Raw genomic sequence first — 23,937 nt, forward strand, 5'->3', positions numbered from 1 at the left:
ACGTGTGATTTTCCTGTAACACGGATCTCTGCCTATGTTATTCCACTGTAGTGTTTGACTTCTGCCATCATTTGTGGGTGTGAATTTGCCAGGATAACAGTCTGGAGGCCTGGGCCAGTTCCTCCTAGGTATCATGGTTCCATATCACCTAGAACCGTGTTTCCTTCATGATCCATAGACCAAACCTGTGATACAGGTAAAAATGCAGATTCCTGGGAACCTGAGAACATACTAGCAATTCAGCAGAAAACAAAATAGAAAAGATTTGCAGTCCCAAGAAAATAATAATAAGTGACGGATGGTATTCTTAAAGTAATAAAGGGCATTCTGATATGTAGAGAGATTGGGGCTAAGTCAGATTGGTCATTAGGGAAAGCCTTCCTGAGAAGCTGACATTTAAGTTGATATCTGAATGATTAAAAAAAAAAAAAAAGAAAGACAGCAAAGTAGAGATCTGGAGAGAGAGAGAGGGTAGTTTGGGCAAAGGGAATGCTGGCAGGAGGACAGGAGTGGATTTGTGCGTTCAAGGAGGGCAAGGGTACCTACAGCACAGTGAGTGAGAGGAAGGTCAGAATGGAAGAAAGGGCCAGGTCATAACTGGCCACGTGGGTCAGAGCGAGAGAAGACACTGAAGGGTTTTAAATATGGGAGTGATATTCTGTAACTAATGCTTTAAAAAGATCACTCCAGCTGGTCTGAGGAGAAGGGACTGCAGTAGAACATAAAATAAAGCTGGGAGGGACCAGGCAAGAGGCTGCTGGGTGGGAAGTGATGGTGGCTCGACCTACGGTGATAGCCGTGGAGAAGGAGAGAGGTAGAAAGATTTAGAATATATTTAGGAGGTGGAGGCAACAGGACTTGCTGACAGGCAAATGACCACTGCTGTGTTGGAGAAGCATTACTATGATGATGCTGCCAGGATCAGGAAGTGAAAAAAAGAACAGGCAGCAAACAGGAAGATGCAAACCCTTGCCCCTCTTCCAGCCTCCCAGGCTCCCTCTCCCGCCCCCTCCAGGCAGATTATGACGGGAGCCTGCTGGCAAGGGCAGATGGGATTTGCAGGGCTGCAGCCCCAAAATTGCAAAGACAGGATAAAGGGACGGGCTTTGAAGCCAAAGACAATAGTTTAATAGCTGGTACAATCATAATGCCATTATCATACCTAAAAATTAACAAGAATTCTGTAATATCATCAAATATCCAGAAAGTGTTCACATTTCCTGATTGCTTTATAATTTATAATTTTTAAATAGTTTGTTTGGATCAGGATCTAAATAAGGCCCATACATTGCTATTGGTAAGAACTCTTTTCAACGGGAAGGAAAAAACAACCCTGTAGAGGGACGATGGAGAGGATGTGTGATAAAAACCCACAGGAGGAAGAACCCAGGGAATTAATGAATCTGAGAGGAATTTATGTCTGAACTCCAACCTCAGTGCATAGCAGAAAGACACTTTTGGTCAAAAGGATGAAAGTATCCTCGTCTATACTTTCTTAAAATACATGAAAAGGTTAAACTAAATGAAAGGCTTTGATAAAGTGAAAGACCGCATACCAACTGAAGTCTGACAAAAATTAAATGTTCAGACCATTAAGAAGCCCAATGTCCTGTGTGTCTGCACTATACTTCTTAAGAAACTTAAGGTCCATTGTGAGGCTTTGATAAAGAAATACTTTTGAAAGTTAATGCCTTTATCATAAAACTAGTATTGCCCAAACACTCATATCTGATCATTTAGAGGATGTGGTGGTCCTGGTATAGGGAGGGAGATTAGTAGTTGCATAAAACTTTGCCTCCCCCTACCCCCAACCCACTGCCCACCTCCTGGCTGTATCAACAGTTTTGACAGCTAAGAAGGACGTTATCCAGGACAACAGGCAGTTGCAAATGGCTCTAGTATGCTTCTACAAAAACAAACAAAACAAACAAACAAACAAAAGATAACCCACAATCTTAAGAAGCTCAATGCTGAGTTTTTTTTCTATTCAGTGTTATTGTGTGTTTGTAATTTTTCTTTTTGATTTTCAGTTAGGGTACAGGTACGCAAGGAAGTCCTCTAAGATGACAATGAATGCTGAAAAAATTTGTACCTCTCTTATTAACCAACACACAGTTAAAGGGTTTTCTTGTTAGAGAAAATATTAACAGAAGCATCTAGTAAGAGCTTTTAATGCAAAGCTTTTAAAGTCATGGGATGTCATCTCTAAAATGGGATATTCAGGATGAGTTAATACTATTCAAAACTGAGTATAGTAAATGAGACTGGTAAGAATATACTTAGATATCTGCAATTCTTTAAAATATAATTCTGAAATTTCGAAAATATAATTAAAATATTAAATATGAATAGTTTTAAAATATAGATTTATGTTTTTTTTACACAAAGATAAATGAACAGAAGAGTTCCCATAATCATGCCTAAGGAGCAACTAGTTTTAAGCCAAATGCCACCATTTGCCTGGTAAAAACATAGGCTAATTTTAGCCACAATACTTGGAAGAAATAAAGCCTTTGGAGTGAGAAGCTGGCAAACCCAAAGTTGTAAGTGAAGGTGAAAGTCAAACAGTATTAGATTAGGAACAATGATTTTAAGTTACTATTCAAGAAGTTTCATAGCACCACCTACACTTTGGGACTCAAATGAAAGAAAACTGAGTATGTCTCCCAGTTCTTACCTGTACCTCCATATTTGTCTGCCATGTTAATGTCAGTGTCAGAGTTTAGACTCAGCATCGTCACAAGGACGTCATCACTGCCTTTCCCAGCAGCCCACATGAAGGATGTTCTTCCTTCAAGGTCTGAATCATCTCTCACTGAAGGATGTTTTAAAAACACTTTAACTGTTTCCTGTAAGAAAACCTCATTTAAAAGATTGAGACAAGACAGTAACATTTTCTATGATAAAAAAGCCACTGTTATATGTGACTTCCACCAAGAAGCAAAGTATTTCCCCTGATTCTGAATCAAATGCAATTATTTATTATGAACAAGAAAATTACAATTTCCTTTGAAAATAGTCTTGTCCTGACATGTTAGTTTAACTTTCCACACAACCCAACTCTCTCATTCAACTTGTTCATAATTGAGAATGATCATCCTCAATCAAGATCAAAACCTTAGAGGTCACTGTTAGAGAGATGAAGGGCCAATTAAAAGACTCAGAAGTATAAACAAAATGTGGTATATACAATCAATGGAATACTATTCAGCCTCAAAAAGGAATGAGGTTCTGATGCGTGTGACAACATGGATGAACCCTGAAGACATCATGCTGAGTGAAATAAGTCCGACACTAAAGGACAGATATTGTATGATTCCACTTATATGAAATAGTTAAAATATGCAGGGGCATAGAGACAGAAAGTAGAGTACAAGTTATGATGGGCAGTGGACAGGAGGAATGGGGAGTTGATACATAGTGAGTGCAGGGTTTCTATGAGGGGCGATGGGAAAAGTTCTGGTAATGGATGATGGTGAGGGGAGCACAATATAGTGACTGTGACTAATCCCACTGAATTGTTTGCTTGGATGTCGTTGAGAAGGGAAATTCTATACTGTATATATATTTCCAGAATTAAGAGACAGAAAGGGAGAGACAGCAGTGAAAGGTAATACCTGATTCTGGACTGGATCTAATAATGCAGGAGAAAATATCCAAAAGGACATTATTGGGACACATGAAAAAATTAGAATATAGAATGTAAGCTTTATATCAATGTTAAATTTTCTGAACTTAATAGCTATACTTAAGATAGTTACATAAGTGAATATCTTTGTTCTTAGGAAAAGTACACAGAAGTGTTAAGTGTTCAAAGAGCATAATGTATACAATCAAGTTCTGGTTTGCTAAAGCTGCTGGAATGCAAAATACCAGAAAAAGACTGGCTTTCACAATGGGGGTTTATTAGTTCACAAATTTACAGTTCTAAGGCATGAAAAGGTCCCAATTAAGGCATCAACAGGACAATACCTTCTCTGAGGAAAGGCCAATGGTATCTGGGGTTCCTCTGTCACCTGGGAAGGCATGGGCCAGAGTCTGCTGGGCCTCCCCTGGAGTTTGCTTCTCATTTCCTTTGCTCTCTCCAACATGTCTCAAGGCTTCTGTCTCTCAGCTCCTGTGCATCCTTGCTTGTTTCTTCCAGGGCGTTTCTCTCTAAGTGTCTGGGGATCCTCTCTGAGTTTCTCCAGGGAAAATTCTGGATTTCATCTCTTGGCTTCTCTCCTTGTTCTGTTTTCAACAGCTGTCTTCAAAATGTCTCTGGGTGTTTTCTCTCTAAGCATGTGTGTGTTCTCACTTGGCTTTTCCAGGGCAAACTCCGGGCTTCATCTCTTACGTTAGCACGTCCAAACGTCTTTCTGTCTTCATCTCCAAGCATCTGGGTCTGTGTTGGCTCTGAGCTCTCTCTCCCTGAGCTCTCTTCAGGATTCCAGTAAACTAATTAAGACCCACCTTGAATGGGCAGGGTCACATTTCCATGGAAATAATCTAATCAAAAGGCCCACCCATAATTGGGTAGGTCACATCTCCATGGAAACAACCTAATCAAAAGATCCCACCCACAATAAGTCTGTACCCACAAGACTGAATTAAAAGAGCATGACTTTTCTGGGGATACATAACAGTTTCAAATTGGCACAAACCGATTCTCAAATATTTAGAAAATGGATGAACAGACAGATTAGATGGTATAGATAGATGACAGAATGATACAGCAAACGTGGCAAAATGTTACAAGTTAGTAGACCTGGATATTTGGAGAGGGGGATATATTGGAGTTCTCTATATCATTTTTTTTTTTTTTTTGCATTTTTTCTTTAAGTTAGAATTTATTTCAAAATAAAAAGTTTACAAAAAAGACTCAGAAGTATTCAGTATCATGACCAACATTAAAATATAGGTTTTCTAGGACATCTTACATGGAGAGACTCATATATTCAGGCATGTCTGATGAAAAGATAAATATATCCTCTCACTATATGTTTTGTTACTACAAGTTTTTAAATGGTTGGAGCATTTATTGAACAAATATGGCTGGTTACCGAAAATTGCACTGTTCAATTCACCCCAACAAATATTTATTCAGCAATCCCTATATTCAAGGTCCTTCTGCTATGGAAACACAAAAATTAGGATTGTTTGACAATTCTAATAGTGCCTGGCTTAATTTTAGTGAGGATTCATATTCATAGCCTTTAAAATTGTCTCTTTCCTCAGAACTCAGCTTACAAACTTTTAGGAAGACAGTAGAAACTTTTGCTTAAATGGAAGTAAAACAGTTTCATTTAAAAAAAAAAAAAAATTCTGGAGGCTATGCACTGGCCAAAAATGTGTGGAAAAAGGTTGAGTCTCAATATTTTGGAGCATGAAGGAATTCAAGGGCTCATCTATTCTAGCTCCTCATTTCATAGATGAAGAAATTTAGGTTCAAGGTCAAACAATTACTGGTGGCAGATATAGGAACAGATCCTAGGGCTACATCACAGTACTCTTTGTAGTGCAACACACACTGCTTCCTAATCTTAAAACTGTTGAGTTACTGAGGTATTAAAGCTTGGTGCCCCTAAGATCTAGTGTGTATGCTCATTACATGTATTCGAATAAATAAGTACATTTAAAAATTTTTTTGTGGTTTGTTTTCTTTTACTAATTTGCAAACATTTCTTGTTGATTCTGTCACATTAATGACAAATGTTTGCAGGATGTGTATTATATTATATTATGTATTATATTACTTTTATTTTATTCTATTTTTGGTATTTTTCAAAAAGAGAGTTGCAACTTCTTGTGCGTTAACAGGGTCCAAGGAAAATCAAGAGGCTTGAAATTTCGAGTTTAGAAAATTTATTTAAAATCAACTCAGGAATTGCAAGATTATTAAAGCAAATATTTCTTTGAATAATCATCCATAATGTTCTACCATTCTTTCTTTTTCCCATTAGATAGTTAAGTAATTACTGGTATCTGTACGTTTGTTAAATTTGGAGACAAAACCTAGGTGCAGGATCTTGGGCAAGTAATTTAATTTCTTAGGATCTTGGTTTCTTCATCTGTAAAAAGAGGATAGAATGTGATCCCTTTGTGTATAACTTGGTTGGTCTCTGTAACTTTGGGTATCCATGTGACACCTGAAACTCAGAGCTAGAGCTCAGCAGATATGAATATCAGTGTTAGCGCATGCAGCAACTGTTAAAAAAGTTGCAAAACAGTCCAGACTTCAATCAGAGATATGGATGAAGTGGATCTGTTAGGACTAGGGCAAATCAGGCCAAAGGGTAAAGTACAATATTGGCTGTGTTTTAAAACATCAACTTCCATGTGAGAACAAAGGAAGGGATGTTTATTTGGTACAGGATCTATATTTTCTGTAGTACACTAAATAATTTAACTTGTGTGGTCGTTTATTCAAACACTATAATTACATGGAACTTTGAATAGGAAGTGAGATCTGGTAGGTTTGTAGAGGTTAGTGTGAAATAGTGATACATCCCAAAGTAATTTAGGCAGAGAATAGATATATATATGCAGGGCTCCCTGAGGAGCTGGGGTAAAATGAGGAAATGTTGGACTTCCTCACCTGGATTGTTGCTGATGTTCTCACAAACATTGAGGACTGGCGGTTTGGTATGCCCAGCCCTCAATCTGGGGGCTTGCCCTTATGAAGCTTGTTACTGCAAAGGAGAGGCTAAGCCTACTTATAACTGTGCATAAGAGTCTCCCCCTGAGTACCTCTTTGTTGCTCAAATGTGGCCCCCCTCTCTTTCTAGCTAAGCCAACTTGGCAGGTGAACTCACTGCCCTCCCCTCTACGTGGGACCTGACTCCCAAGGGAATAAATCTCCTTGGTAACGTAGGATATGATACCCAGGGATGAGCCTGGACACAGCATCATGGGATTGAGGACAACTTTTTGACCAAAAGGGGGAAGCGAAATGAAACAAAATAAAGTTTCAGTGGATAAGAGATTTCAAATGGAGTTGAGAGGTCACTCTGGTGGGCATTCTTATATACTATATAGATATCCCTTTTTAGCTTTTAGTGTATTGGAATAGCTAGAAGTAAATACCTGAAACTATCAAACTCCAACCCAGTAGCCTTGACTCTTGTAGATAACTGTGTAACAATGTACCTTACAAGGGGTGACAGTGTGATTGTGAAAACCTTGTGGACCACACTCCCTTTATCCAGTGTATGGATGGATGAGTAGAAAAATGGGGACAAAAGCTAAATGAAAAATAGGGTGGGATGGGGGGATGATTTAGGTGTTCTTTTTTACTTTTATTTTTTATTCTTATTTTTATTCTTTCTGGTTATGGAAGATACTCAAAAATAGATTGGGGTAATGAAGGCACAACTATATGATGGTAATGTGAACAACTGATTGTACCCTTTGGATGACTGTATGGTATGTGGATATATCTCAATAAAACTGAATTTAAAAAAAAGAGGATAGCATGACCTATCTCATAGACTTCTACTGAATTATGTATTGACTTATGATTTCCAAAGATTGACTAGACTGGGTCAAGTGAATATCTTCTATATTTATAACAAGAGAGAAGTCCTACTCAAAAAACTATTTTGTATTTTTCTGAAGCCTTGGGAGATAATACAAGATAAAGGTTTGCCAAAACTCGAGAGATGAACAGAGTAATCTTTTATCTCTGAGGTGAAGGGAGGACTGTCTCTGGAGTTGTTCTGGGTACTGGAGAGAAAGAAGGCTGGGAAGTGAGATATTTTAGCCATGTAAATCTTCAGTGGTTCAGTTGGAGAGGCCAGGAGGAGGAAATGACACTACACTGATGATATTTTATATCTTTGATCATCATTTTGTGAAACCAAGAGTTTCATTCTGCATACACACATGGAAGGGAGTAAAATCAACTTGCGACTGCTTTAACTTGTGCCTCTTTGGAAGACTCTCTGGTTCTTGGTGTACATTAATACTAGGAAGCGGAAGTAGCCTAAACATTAGCATTTTGCTGGATGGATTCAGTGACATAATGAATGAGAAAGTGCTTTGTAAACTATAAAGGGTTATAAAGGAAGAACTATTAACATTCAACATTTTTGGAAACATCAGTAATTCATATTTTTGCTTTCTCAGATGTGCAATATACATAATTGTTAGCACCAGTAACAATAAGAATACATTATATTTCTTGAGTAGCTGCTCTATGCCAAGGACAAACACTAGGCACTTGACATAACTTTTTTCTACACTTTATAACAATCCTGAAAGAAAAACTATAATTATCCTCACTTTACATATGAAGAAACTAAGACTCAGAGAGGTTAAGAAAGCCGTGGAAGATCACACAGCTAGCAAGCAGCACAGTCAGGATTCTAGCCAAAGTTTGTCTAGTTCCAAAGCTTTGCCACATTGCCTTCAGGTCAATTACAGATCGAACACCACAATGTCCTTAGAGCTATACAAGTAACCAAACTGAAGCATGCTTACAATAAAGCAAAGTGTTACATTTGAAAGTTAAAATAAAAACTGCTTAAAATTTCACATGTGGCTAATGACTTTACAAAAACTCAGACTATCGTTTGCATCACAGAGCTGACAGTAGGAACAATTGTTAAAAGAGAACTGCTACACAAACACACACAAATGCATGGATGGAAACACTGGTGAAATGTGAATGAAACCGTGGATTGTATTGATGTCAATTTTCCATTCGTGATATTGCACTGTAGCTTTGTAAGATGTTACCACTGGGGGAAAGAGGATGAAGGGTATCTGAGGTCTCTCTGGATTATTTCTTAAAACTGCATGTGAATCTACAATGACCTCAAAATAAAAATTTAATTAAGAAAAAAGATAAATGTTGTGTCTTACTTACAGCAAAATTACTCTGTGCTGCGTAGTGCAAGGGTGTTGCCCCTTGGCTGTCAGATGGGATGGTTCCAGATTTGTTTCTTTCTAAAAGGAGATGGACAATTTGTGCATGACCTGGAAGCAGACACATCAAGGTAGTTATTACACCAAAGGAAGTTAATAAACTTACAATATATTTAAAGGAAAGTGATTAGAAAGATTAATAGTACATAATACCACATTCAGAATGTTTTCTGAGTAGCAGCTAGCTCCCAGTGTAGCCTCTTCTACCTTCTCACTGAAATCCTATTATAGTTGTGAGGCATGCAACTAGGTGAATGAACTTTGAGGACAGTATGTTGAATGAAATAAGACAGAAACATAAAGACAAATATTATAATGCCTCACTAATCTGGACTAACTATAATGTGCAAACTCTGAGAACTGAATTTGAGAGCACAGGTTATCAGGGGATAGAACACGGGCAGAGAATGGGCAATCGACGATGAAGGAGTCCAGAATGTTCAGTAAGGCTTATTGTAAAGGTTCCTAGATTGTAAGCTCTTATAGCAGCCACATCTAATCCTGAGTTGTCATGGTTATTTCTAACTTCTGAGATGCTGAGCTCTGGGTATAACCTGGTCATTCCCTGGAATTTCGGGTATCTGTGTGATACCTGAGACTCAGAGCTAGGGTTCTGCAGCCCTGAAAGTCAGAATTAACCCATAAGGCAACTGTTAAAAAAAGCTGAAAAAGAGATCAGACTCCAATTAGAGATATGAATGAAGCTGATCTGGTTAGGACTAAGCAAATCAGACTAAAGGGTAAAGGACGATATTGACTGTGTTATAAAACTTCAACTCTGTGGGAGACCAGAGGAAGAGATGTTTATTTGGTGCAAAATTTATATTTTCTGTAGCACACTATCTATGGTCAGTCTGTTTGAACACTATAATTACATGGAAACTTGTATAGAGAGTGAGATCTCGTTAGTTTGTACAGGTTAGTGTGACACCCCGATACATCCCAGAATAATTTGGGCAGAAAATAAAAACATATTTGCAAAGCCTCCCTGAGGGACTGGGGAAAAATGTGGAACTATTAAACTTCCCTACCTGGGGAATTCCTGATATTCTTGCAAGCACTGGGGACTATAAATTTAATAGGCCTAGCCCTCGATCTTGGGGCTTGCCCTTATGAAACCTATACCTGTAAGGAGAAGCTGAGTCTACTTATTATTATGCCTAGGAGTCAACCCCTGAGAACCTCTTTCATTGCTCATATGTGGCCTCTCTCTCTAAGCCAACTCTGCAGGTAAACTAGCTTCCCTCCCCACTATGTGGGACATGAGTCCCAGGGATGAGCCTGGCCCTGGCATCATGGGATTGAGAAAGCCTTCTTGACCAAAATGGGGAAGAAAAATGAAACAAAATAAAAAGTTTCAGGGGCTGAGAGATTTCAAATAGAGTCGAGAGGTAATCCTGCAGGTTATTCTTATGTTCTATATAAATATCCCTTTTTAGTTTTTAGTGTATTAGAATAGCTAAAAGGAAATACATGAAACTGTTGAACTATAATCCAGTAGCCTTGATTCTTGAAGATGATTGTATAATATACAGCTTTTATGGTGTGATCATGTTTTTACTATGTGAAAACCTAGCAACTGACACTCCCTTTATCCAGTGTATGGAAAGATGAGTAAGAAAACAAAGACAAAAAATAAATAAATAATAGGGGGGGATAAGGGGTATGGGGTGCTTTGAGTGTTCTCTTTAATTTTTATTCTTTTTTTTGAGTCAAGAAAATTTTCAAAATTGATAGTGATGATGAATACACAACTATATGATGACCCTGTGAAACACAGATTGAACACTTTGGATGATAATCTGGTATGTGAATATATCTCAATAAAATTGCATTTATATGTATGTGTGTGTGCGTGTGAAATAAACAGTGAGTACTGGCAAAAAATCCTATGATAACATACTATGAGAACAAAGGTAAAAATTTACAATACTAAAAATTTAATACTTCAATCAGGAAGAAAATGACATTAATTAAAATTGTCATGCTGAGAAAGAAAACTGTATTAGGTATTAGCTCATTGCATACCCAGTGTGCCAGTCTGAATGTATTATGTCCCCCAAAATGCCATTATCTTTGATACAATCTTGTGTGGGCACAGGGAGTGCTGATTAGATTGTAATTCTTTGATTGAGTGTTTCCATGGAGATGTGACCCACCCAACTGTAGGTGATAACTCTGATTGGATAATTTCCATGGAGGTGTGGACCCGACCATTCAGCATGGGCCTTGATTAGTTCACTGGAGCACTATATAAGCTCAGTCAGAAGGAGCAAGCTTGCTACAGCCAAAAGGGACACTTTGAAGAATGCACAGGAGCTGAGAGAGGAACTGCAGTTGACAGAGACATTTTGGAGAGGGCCTTTGAAAGCAGACTTTTGCTCTGGAAAAGCTAAGAGAGGACAAACACCCCAAGAGCAACTAAGAGTGACATTTTTGAGGAACTGCAGCCTAGAGAGGAACGTCCTGGGAAAAAGCCAACTTGAAACCAGAACTTCGGAGCAGATGCCAGCCATGTGCCTTCCCAGCTAACAGAGGTTTTCTGGACACCATTGGCCATCCTCCAGTGAGGGTACCCAGTTGTTGATGATTTACCTTGGACACTTTATGGCCTTAAGACTGTAACTGTGTAACCAAATAAACCCCCTTTTATAAAAGCCAATCCATTTCTGATGTTTTGCATTCTGGCAGCATTAGCAAACTAGAACACCCAGGCTTCATTTTATTTTAAAAAGGGGGGGAAGGTGCTTTATAAGCCAGCCCCTCTGGACCATTGTTGCCCGTGGCCTAAGGTTCCACTGCCCGATAGACCAGAACTGCACAGCTGTTCTCTTCAACTACGCAGGTGCTGCTCTGTAGGGTGGATAAAGTATAATACAGTGTCTTCTATCTCTGAGGTCTCCTCTCAATCACCTCTAACTTCCCTACCCTAATCTTTAAAAATCTAAGCAGAGATTTCAAATCCCTTGGAAACAAGTGGGCAGGAATGATGAGGGGATGGTGGGGATGATCCTGGGCAGTGTATTCTGGAGCATGTGGTCTCACAATGGAAGAACTGTAGAAAGGATCAAAGAATTTTTAAAAAACCTCATAATATTATATGTAGGAAACTTAAATTTCATATACTTTATTGTTTTGGTGTATTGGGGAACCAGACACTGAAGAAGATGCCACATTAGCAGAGCAAGGATAAATTGTGTAAAAGCCAGGCAGAAAAAGAGAATTGGAGTGAGAGCTGTGTCATCCACTGCTCTCCAGCTGTGGTTTGAGACAGAGTTCTCTGTAACACAGATGGCCAAAAGTAGGGTCAAAGTCAATGTATGCTGTATAGTTCTTTTAAACACATCTCATCTTGTTTGAGAAATAGAGAGAAAAATTCAGAAAAAGCTGTTTGAAAATATGTTATATGACCGAGAAAATGGAATACAATCAGAAAGATGAACAGGAAAAGCATACCTCTGAAAACGATCTAGAGAAGGATCCAAAAGTCAATTTCAGGATATTGTTTGGCTCTTCAACTTAGTGCAAAAGAGATGGCTTCTAAGAAACAGAAACAGAATATTCTAGAAGAAAACAGGCTGAAATAAGAAGGCAATAGGAAGAGGTAAAAAGGAAACAAGACGAGATAAAAAGAAATAGGGATGAGAGAAGGAAATCAAAGTATGATATAAAATACAATCTACATAGGAGGCAGAAAGAAAACAAAACTTATGGAACAAACAGTCAATTTAGTGATGTGGAGACAAATTTAAGAAGAATTCCCAGGATTCAGAGGAAAAGGAAAAAGGGATGAAACTGCACAATGAAATGAGGTCTAAATGATAATTATAAATCTGGTTATAAAATAATGCAAATATGAAAATAATTCTCAAGAGACAATATATAAACAATATATAATTTAAAAATAATTATAAAGATAATAATTGATTATACCAATGTACCTTAAATGTGTGATAAGTAAGGCATGTTTAATTTCTTGTCTTAAGTAGGTGGGAATCAATAGATGCAGTTTTGCTCTTGACACTGATTTAGGCTTAAATTAACCACTAATAGAACTTAGAAACTTCTAAAATGCAAGGTAATTTATTTTTTCTTTTCTTTAACTTCATTTATCAAAAAATTAAAAACAAACAATTAAAAAAAACATTTCAAACAAAACCAAAGCAAAGGAATAAGAAAAACAAATAACCTAAAATACCTACATTGCTTCCAACATGTTCCTACCATACCCCAAGAAAATAAACAAACTATAACCAAACAAAGGAATAAGAAAAACAAATAACCTAAAATAACTACATTACTTCCAACATGTTCCTACCATACTCCCCCAAAATTAACAAACCATAGTCGTTCCTGAGCACTCAATATTAGGTAATTTAAAACCAAATAGTAACAACAGCAAGAGACAGAAAACAAAGGAAACAGGAAAAAAAATAAGAAAAAATAAAAAACACTAATAATCCTCAGAGAACAGAATAGAAAAAAGACCAAATTATATCTGTTATAACAATGATGATTAAAGGATAAACTCCTTCATTAAAAGAGAAAGACTCACAGATTTCCCAACTCCATAAAAAATCAGATAAATACACACACATATACTCTTTCATCAAGAGTGGCCTCCAAAAAGGAAAAGGAAAATATGAAGGGAAAAAATTAAATATCATGGTATTAGTACAACATAAAAATTAAAGCCCCATCTCCAAAAAAATAAAAGCATTGAATGTGAAAAGAGGACTATTTTATATTTATATTTTCTCAAGGACTATACATTACTTTTATAAATAAAAATGAAAAGTTAAGGCATGATGTCAAAATTAAAACTCATATATAAAATTAAAACTCATATATATATAAAACTCATATATAATAAAGGATAAATTTTTATTACTAAAATTTAAGCACACAATGGAGGGATTTAGGTAGAAAATAATGCTGCATATCAAGTAGAAACTAAAGTAGTTAAATAGGAGGTAGGAGGGAACAGAAGAGAAGGCCTAGAAAGCTTCTTTTTTTCTTGCAGTTACTCCTACTGTCCACTCTTTGATTCACATTCAACTCACCTAATAAAGCTGCCCAGTGAAGCGGGGTTCGAAATAAGTTATCGTAAGATGTTATATTGCAGCTTTCGTAGGAGGTCAAGACATCGACCACTGTCACATTTCCATCAGCGACGGCAAAGTGAAGAGGTGTTCGACCCTCGTAGTCTTGCCAGTTGAGTAAAGACTCTGTTGGAGCAGCATCCTATTTTTAAGGAAACAGAGACTTGAGATGCCGTGGGATCTGCACATAAATAATCTCTGACATAAGTATTAACAGCTGTTGCTGTTTGGTGGCCCTGTGGCGCGGCTCTGCGACATCAGGTCCCTAGAGGTTGCCACAATGGCTGAAAATGGTGATAATGAAAAAATGGCTGCCCTGGAGGCCAAAATCTGTCATCAAATTGAGTATTATTTTGGGGACTTTAATTCGCCACGGGACAAATTTTTAAAGTTGCAGATCAAATCAGATGAAGGCTGGGTACCTTTGGAGATAACGTGATAAGATGCAATAGATTAAACCGTCTAACAACAGACTTTAATGTAATAGTTGAAGCATTGAGCAACTCTAAGGCAGAACTCATGGAAATAAGTGAAGATAAAACTAAAATCAGAAGATCTCCAAGTAAACCTCTCCCTGAAGTGACTGACGGGTATAAAAATGATGTAAAAAACAGATCTGTTTATATTAAAGGCTTCCCAACGGATGCAACCCTGGATGACAGAAAAGAATGGCTGGAAGGTAAAGGTCAAGTACTAAATATTCAGATGAGAAGAACATTGTACAAAGCATTTAAGGGATCAATATTTGTTGTGTTTGATAGCATTGCATCTGCTAAGAAGTTTGTAGAGATTCCTGGCCAGAAATACAAAGACACAGACCTGCTAATACTTTTCAAGGAAGATTACTTTGCAAAAAAGAATGAAGAAAGAAAGCAGAATAAAGTGGAAGCTAAATTAAGAGCTAAACAAGAGCAAGAAGAAAAACAGAAGTTGGCAGAAAATGCTGAAATGATTGGATGCTTGCTAAAATTTTTGGGTGACTTAGATGATCAGACCTGTAGAGAAGATTTGCACATCCTTTTTTCAAGTCATGGTGAAACAAAATGGATAGACTTTGTCAGAGGAGCAAAAGAAGGAATAATCCTATTTAAAGAAAAAGCTATAGAAGCACTAGATAAAGCCAAAGATGCAAATAATGGTAACCTACAATTAAGAAACAAAGATGTGATTTGGGAAGTATTAGAAGGAGAGGTGGAGAAAGACGCATTGAAAAAAAATCATAGAAGATCAACAAGAATCCCTCAACAAATGGAAATCAAAAGGTGGCCGATTTAAAGGAAAAGGAAAGGGAAATAAAGGTGCGCAGGCTGGGTCTGCTATAGGAAAACTACAGTTTCAGGGCAAGAAAACTAAGTTTGATAGTGATGATGAACGTAATGAAAATGGCGCTGCTGGAACAGTGAAAAGAGCAAGAGAAGCAGCAGACAAGGAAGAATCTGTCTCAAAACAAGGGAAAACGGAAAATGGTGCCGGAGACCAGTAGCTTAGGAAACAAAATTTTTATTCATTTTTATTAGATTTTAAGCTGCTTTTGTCTTTGGAGTTTTTAAAAAGAAAACCGAATTAGGTCCGCTTCAATATCCACCTGTAAGAAAGGAAAGGTTGTTTTTTTGTTTGTCTTTTTGTTTTGTTTTGTTATCCACTTGAGATTTTTTTTTAATGTATAGTTCTTTTTGTGTTTTCTCACATGATTCAAATATCAAAGGGACGGTTCTTCCACTGAATTGCCTTTGTAACATGAGACTGTGTTAGTACAAATTTAATGAACTATATAAACAGAAAAAAAAGCCCTATATTCTCTTAGTCCAGGTCAAATCATAAAATTCAGAAAAAAGGGTATAGTCTAAATCTTTAATTTTTTTCAATCTTTAACTATAAAAAGTACAGAAAATAATATAATAAACACCATGTGCTGCCTATCTAGATAGATGTCAATATTTTGCTTAATATGCTTTTGTATCTGTAACCAATTCTGCTAAAGCTGTATGTTTTGTACTTTCACTGCATATGTCTGCATCCATAAATGACAACATAACTTTTGTCTGCATGTTTTCAACATTTACTTTTATTACATCAGACCATGTATACCTTTGACAATTTTATTATTTTGACATTATACTTTTGAGTATCTATGTTAATACTAGTTCATTTGTTGACATGCGTGAGTAAATCACAATTCAGTTATTCATTCCTCTACTGAGGGAGAGGCAGGTTGTTTCTACCCCACCCCCACTGTTATAAATAATCCTGCAATGAACATTTTTCTCTGACATGTCCCCTCACAGCACATGTGTGAGTTTTTTCTCTCAGCTAGACACCTAGAACGGGAATTGCTGGGTTGAAGGATATCTCTGCTATCTTCAACTAGATATCGTTAAACTACTTTCCAAAGTGGTAGTACAAAATTTACACATCCATGGAGATGTGTAAAAATTTTTATTTCCTCACATCCTGGCACAAATTAATCACTTGATATTATCAGGCTTACTACATTTTTTCCCCAGATGGGTATGAAAGGTTTTCCACTGATGTTTTAATTGGTAGTTCTTTTATGATTGAAGTTGAGCATTTCCCCCGTATATTTACTGGCTATACAGATTTATTTCTTGGTAAATTGAGAATTCACCACATTTACGCATTTTTCTAATGGATCTCTGTAATGAACAGTATGACGCACTGCTTACAACTCCTTCAAGAGTAAAGGAATTACTGCTTCAGCTGATGGGCATGCTGCTTCTTCTGGAATTGCCTCTGCTAAAGAAGTTACTTTACCCAAGGTCTGCCCCTTCTCAGGTTAGGTCACATGTAAAGCCCAGTCCTTCTGCCCCAATTTGAGGATTCCCTGAAGGGTCATCCACATTTGATGCTCCCTGTACAGTGAACTTATGGTATGAGAAGGAGTATGAAAGGTATTATAATCACTCCAAAAATAAATGAAATATTATTAGGATAGTATTTTGGCTCTTAAATATTCCAAGGATTAAGATGGATTTACAATTTAAAAAAAATACTAAACCTGTGAGGAAATAAGCTATCATGAGTCAGAATCACCCTGCAAGGACTTCAGATATTTGAATTAACACATGAAGAATAAAAAGTAACTATGTGGCTAGTGGGTCCTTGCAGCTGTGCTCTTGTTTGAGACCATTTGAGGGAAATGAAGCAAGGTCCTTGCCCCGCCCAAGTGAGAACGTGATAGAGCAAGAACACTGCTGTGGCTCTCGAACCTTTCAAGAAAAGAGATGGTTGAATTATTTTGTTTTAACTGAGAGAATTTGGATTTGATTGGAAGAAGGAAGGAGGCGGGGCAAGATGGCAGACTGGTGACCTGTATATTTTAGTTACTCCTCCAGGAAAGTAGGTAGAAAGCCAGGAACTGCGTGGACTGGACACCACAGAGCAATCTGTCTTTGGGCATACTTCATACAACACTCATGAAAATGTGGAACTGCTGAGATCAGCGAAATCTGTAAGTTTCTGCAGCCAGGGGACCCGCGCCCCTCCCTGCCAGGCTCAGTCCTGTGGGAGGAGGGGCTGTCAGCTCCGGGAAGGAGAAGGGAGAACTGCAGTGGCAGCCCTTATCAGAAACTCATTCTACTGATCCAAACTCCAACCATAGATAGACTGAGACCAGACACCAGAGAATCTGAGAGCAGCCAGCCCAGCAGAGAAGAGACAGGCATAGAAAAAAAAAAAAACAACACGAAAAACTCCAAAATAAAAGCAGAGGATTTTTGGAGTTCTGGTGAACACAGAAAGGGGAAGGGCGGAGCTCAGGCCTTGAGGCGCATATGCAAATCCCGAAGAAAAGCTGATCTCTCTGCCCTGTGGACCTTTCCTTAATGGCCCTGGTTGCTTTGTCTATTAGCATTTCAATAACCCATTAGATCTCTGAGGAGGGCCGTTTTTTTTTTTTTTTTAATCCTTTTTTCTTTTTCTAAAACAATTATTCTAAGAAGCCCAATACAGAAAGCTTCAAAGACTTTCAATTTGGGCACGTCAAGTCAAGAGCAGAACTAAGAGAGCTCTGAGACAAAAGGCAATAATCCAGTGGCTGAGAAAATTCACTAAACACCACAACTTCCCAAGAAAAGGGGGGTGTCCGCTCACAGCCACCATCCTGGTGGACAGGAAACACTCCTGCCCATCGCCAGCCCCATAGTCCAGAGCTGCCCCAGACAACCCAGTGTGACGGAAGTGCTTCAAATAACAGGCACACACCACAAAACTGGGTGTGGACATTAGCCTTCCCTGCGACCTCAGCTGATTGTCCCAGAGTTGGGAAGGTGGAGCAGTGTGAATTAACAAAGCCCCATTCAGCCATCATTTGAGCAGACTGGGAGCCTCCCTACACAGCCCAGCAGCCCAGAACTGCCCTGCGGGGGGGGCACTCACCTGTGACATAGCACAGTCATCCCTCAACAGAGGACCCGGGGTGCACAGCCTGGAAGAGGGGCCCACTTGCAAGTCTCAGGAGCCATACGCCAATACCAAGGACTTGTGGGTCAGTGGCAGAGACAAACTGTGGCAGGACTGAACTGAAGGATTAGACTACTGCAGCAGCTTTAAAACTCTAGGACCACCAGGGAGATTTGATTGTTAGGGACACCCCCCCTCCCCGACTGCCCAGAAACACGCCCCACATACAGGGCAGGCAACACCAACTACACACGCAAGCTTGGTACACCAATTGGGCCCCACAAGACTCACTCCCCCACTCACCAAAAAGGCTAAGCAGGGGAGAACTGGCTTGTGGAGGACAGGTGGCTCGTGGACGCCACCTGCTGGTTGGTTAGAGAAAGTGTACTCCACGAAGCTGTAGATCTGATAAATTAGAGATAAGGACTTCAATACGTCTACAAACCCTAAAAGAACCCTATCAAGTTCAGCAAATGCCACGAGGCCAAAAACAACAGAAAATTATAAAGCATATGAAAAAACCAGATGATATGGATAACCCAAGCCCAAGCACCCAAATCAAAAGACCAGAAGAGACACAGCACCTAGAGCAGCTACTCAAAGAACTAAAGATGAACAATGAGACCATAGTACGGGAGACAAAGGAAATCAAGAAGACTCTAGAAGAGCATAAAGAAGACATTGCAAGACTAAATAAAAAAATGGATGATCTTATGGAAATTAAAGACACTGTTGACCAAATTAAAAAGATTCTGGATACTCATAGTACAAGACTAGAGGAAGTTGAACAACGAATCAGTGACCTGGAAGATGACAGAATGGAAAATGAAAGCATAAAAGAAAGAATGGGGAAAAAAATTGAAAAAATCGAAATGGACCTCAGGGATATGATAGATCATATGAAACGTCCGAATATAAGACTCATTGGTGTCCCAGAAGGGGAAGAAAAGGGTAAAGGTCTAGGAAGAGTATTCAAAGAAATTGTTGGGGAAAACTTCCCAAATCTTCTAAACAACATAAATACACAAATCATAAATGCTCAGCGAACTCCAAATAGAATAAATCCAAATAAACCCACTCCGAGACATATACTGATCACACTGTCAAACACAGAAGAGAAGGAGCAAGTTCTGAAAGCAGCAAGAGAAAAGCAATTCACCACATACAAAGGAAACAGCATAAGACTAAGTAGTGACTACTCAGCAGCCACCATGGAGGCGAGAAGGCACTGGCACTATATATTTAAAATTCTGAGTGAGAAAAATTTCCAGCCAAGAATACTTTATCCAGCAAAGCTCTCCTTCAAATTTGAGGGAGAGCTTAAATTTTTCACAGACAAACAAATGCTGAGAGAATTTGCTAACAAGAGACCTGCCTTACTGGAGATACTAAAGGGAGCCCTACACACAGAGAAACAAAGAAAGGACAGAGAGACTTGGAGAAAGGTTCAGTACTAAAGAGATTTGGTATGGGTACAATAAAGGATATTAATAGAGAGAGGGAAAAATATGGCAAACATAAACCAAAGGATAAGATGGCCAATTCAAGAAATGCCTTCACGGTTATAACGTTGAATGTAAATGGATTAAACTCCCCAATTAAAAGATATAGATTCGCAGAATGGATCAAAAAAAATGAACCATCAATATGTTGCATACAAGAGACTCATCTTAGACACAGGGACACAAAGAAACTGAAAGTGAAAGGATGGAAAAAAATATTTCATGCAAGCTACAGCCAAGAGAAAGCAGGTGTAGCAATATTAATCTCAGATAAAATAGACTTCAAATGCAGGGATGTTTTGAGAGACAAAGAAGGCCACTACATACTAATAAAAGGGGCAATTCAGCAAGAAGAAATAACAATCGTAAATGTCTATGCACCCAATCAAGGTGCCACAAAATACATGAGAGAAACACTGGCAAAACTTAAGGAAGCAATTGATGTTTCCACAATAATTGTGGGAGACTTCAACACATCACTCTCTCCTATAGATAGATCAACCAGACAGAAGACCAATAAGGAAATTGAAAACCTAAACAATCTGATAAATGAATTAGATTTAACAGACATATACAGGACATTACATCCCAAATCACCAGGATACACATACTTTTCTAGTGCTCACGGAACTTTCTCCAGAATAGATCATATGCTGGGACATAAAACAAGCCTCAATAAATTTAAAAAGATCGAAATTATTCAAAGCACATTCTCTGACCACAATGGAATACAATTAGAAGTCAATAACCATCAGAGACTTAGAAAATTCACAAATACCTGGAGGTTAAACAACACACTCCTAAACAATCAGTGGGTTAAAGAAGAAATAGCAAGAGAAATTGCTAAATATATAGAGACGAATGAAAATGAGAACACAACATACCAAAACCTATGGGATGCAGCAAAAGCAGTGCTAAGGGGGAAATTTATAGCACTAAACGCATATATTAAAAAGGAAGAAAGAGCCAAAATCAAAGAACTAATGGATCAACTGAAGAAGCTAGAAAATGAACAGCAAACCAATCCTAAACCAAGTACAAGAAAAGAAATAACAAGGATTAAAGCAGAAATAAATGACATAGAGAACAAAAAAACAATAGAGAGGATAAATATCACCAAAAGTTGGTTCTTTGAGAAGATCAACAAGATTGACAAGCCCCTAGCTAGACTGACAAAATCAAAAAGAGAGAAGACCCATAGAAACAAAATAATGAATGAAAAAGGTGACATAACTGCAGATCCTGAAGAAATTAAAAAAATTATAAGAGGATATTATGAACAACTGTATGGCAACAAACTGGACAATGTAGAAGAAATGGACAATTTCCTGGAAACATATGAACAAACTAGACTGACCAGAGAAGAAATAGAAGACCTCAACCAACCCATCACAAGCAAAGAGATCCAATCAGTCATCAAAAATCTTCCCACAAATAAATGCCCAGGGCCAGATGGCTTCACAGGGGAATTCTACCAAACTTTCCAGAAAGAACTGACACCAATCTTACTCAAACTCTTTCAAAACATTGAAGAAAATGGAACACTACCTAACTCATTTTATGAAGCTAACATCAATCTAATACCAAAACCAGGCAAAGATGCTACAAAAAAGGAAAACTACCGGCCAATCTCCCTAATGAATATAGATGCAAAAATCCTCAACAAAATACTTGCAAATCGAATCCAAAGACACATTAAAAAAATCATACACCATGACCAAGTGGGGTTCATTCCAGGCATGCAAGGATGGTTCAACATAAGAAAAACAATCAATGTATTACAACACATTAAAAACTCGAAAGGGAAAAATCAATTGATCATCTCAATAGATGCTGAAAAAGCATTTGACAAAATCCAACATCCCTTTTTGATAAAAACACTTCAAAAGGTAGGAATTGAAGGAAACTTCCTCAACATGATAAAGAGCATATACGAAAAACCCACAGCCAGCATAGTACTCAATGGTGAGAGACTGAAAGCCTTCCCTCTAAGATCAGGAACAAGACAAGGATGCCCGCTGTCACCACTGTTATTCAACATTGTGCTGGAAGTGCTAGCTAGGGCAATCCGGCAAGACAAAGAAATAAAGGCATCCAAATTGGAAAAGAAGAAGTAAAACTGTCATTTTTTGCAGATGATATGATCTTATATCTAGAAAACCCTGAGAAATCGACGATACAGCTACTAGAGCTAATAAACAAATTTACCAAAGTAGAGGGATACAAGGTTAATGCACATAAGTCAGTAATGTTTCTATATGCTAGAAATGAACAAACTGAAGAGACACTCAAGAAAAACATACCATTTTCAATAGCAACTAAAAAAATCAAGTACCTAGGAATAAACTTAACCAAAGATGTAAAAGACCTATACAAAGAAAACTACATAACTCTACTAAAAGAAATAGAAGAGGACCTTAAAAGATGGAAAAATATTCCATGTTCATGGATAGGAAGGCTAAATGTCATTAAGATGTCAATTCTACCCAAACTCATCTACAGATTCAATGCAATCCCAATCAAAATTCCAACAACCTAGTTTGCAGACTTGGAAAAGCTAGTTATCAAATTTATTTGGAAAGGGAAGATGCCTCGAATTGCTAAAGACACTCTAAAAAAGAAAAACGAAGTGGGAGGACTTACACTCCCTGACTTTGAAGCTTATTATAAAGCCACAGTTGCCAAAACAGCATGGTACTGGCACAAAGATAGACATATAGATCAATGGAATCGAATTGAGAATTCAGAGATAGACCCTCAGATCTATGGCCGACTGATCTTTGATAAGGCCCCCAAAGTCAGTGAACTGAGCCATAATGGTCTTTTCAACAAATGGGGCTGGGAGAGTTGGATATCCATATCCAAAAGAATGAAAGAGGACCCCTACCTCACCCCCTACACAAAAATTAACTCAAAATGGACCAAAGATCTCAATATAAAAGAAAGTACCATAAAACTCCTAGAAGATAATGTAGGAAAACATCTTCAAGACCTTGTATTAGGCGGCCACTTCCTAGACTTTACACCCAAAGCACAAGCAACAAAAGAGAAAATAGATAAATGGGAACTCCTCAAGCTTAGAAGTTTCTGCACCTCAAAGGAATTTCTCAAAAAGGTAGAGGCAGCCAACTCAATGGGAAAAAATTTTTGGAAACCATGTATCTGACAAAAGACTGATATCTTGCATATACAAAGAAATCCTACAACTCAATGACAATAGTACAGTCGGCCCAATTATAAAATGGGCAAAAGATATGAAAAGACAGTTCTCTGAAGAGGAAATACAAATGGCCAAGAAACACATGAAAAAATGTTCAGCTTCACTAGCTATTAGAGAGATGCAAATTAAGACCACAATGAGATACCATCTAACACCGGTTAGAATGGCTGCCATTAAACAAACAGGAAACTACAAATGCTGGAGGGGATGTTGAGAAATTGGAACTCTTATTCATTGTTGGTGGGACTGTATAATGGTTCAGCCACTCTGGAAGTCAGTCTGGCAGTTCCTTAGAAAACTAGATATAGAGCTATCATTCGATCCAGCAATTGCACTGCTCGGTATATACCCGGAAGATCGGAAAGCAGTGACACGAACAGATATCTGCACGCCAATGTTCATAGCAGCATTATTCACAACTGCCAAAAGATGGAAACAACCCAAATGTCCTTCAACAGATGAGTGGATAAATAAAATGTGGTATATACACACGATGGAATACTACACGGCAGTAAGAAGGAACGATCTCGTGAAACATATGACAACATGGATGAACCCTGAAGACATAATGCTGAGCGAAATAAGCCAGGCACAAAAAGAGAAATATTATATGCTACCACTAATGTGAACTTTGAAAAATGTAAAACAAATGGTTTATAATGTAGAATGTAGGGGAACTAGCAGTAGAGAGCAATTAAGGAAGGGGGAACAATAATCCAAGAAGAACAGATAAGCTATTTAACGTTCTGGGGATGCCCAGAAATGACTGTGGTCTGTTGATTTCTGA

General features: G+C 38.0%; 1 protein-coding gene and 1 pseudogene across 6 annotated transcripts in view; one reads left to right on the forward strand and one right to left on the reverse strand.

Moving 5' to 3' along the window:
- Nucleotides 1-23,937, reverse strand: part of INVS (inversin) — a 259,001-nt gene that overhangs the window by 69,370 nt on the left and 165,694 nt on the right. For 5 of the 6 annotated variants that reach the window (XM_037798544.1, XM_037798545.1, XM_037798546.1 and 2 more), the window contains 3 exons: nucleotides 13,971-14,151; nucleotides 8,849-8,958; nucleotides 2,678-2,849 (listed from right to left, as the gene is read on the reverse strand). In XM_037798544.1, the coding sequence (XP_037654472.1) occupies nucleotides 2,678-2,849; nucleotides 8,849-8,958; nucleotides 13,971-14,151 (463 nt within the window). Of the gene's footprint in view, nucleotides 1-2,677; nucleotides 2,850-8,848; nucleotides 8,959-12,363; nucleotides 12,388-13,970; nucleotides 14,152-23,937 lie in introns of those variants that run through there. The other variant, XM_037798548.1, reaches the window with a different exon arrangement.
- LOC119505676 lies at nucleotides 14,290-15,492 on the forward strand (annotated as a pseudogene).

Source organism: Choloepus didactylus, chromosome 10, assembly GCF_015220235.1.
Source record: "Choloepus didactylus isolate mChoDid1 chromosome 10, mChoDid1.pri, whole genome shotgun sequence".
Classification (NCBI taxonomy): Eukaryota; Metazoa; Chordata; class Mammalia; order Pilosa; family Megalonychidae; genus Choloepus; species Choloepus didactylus.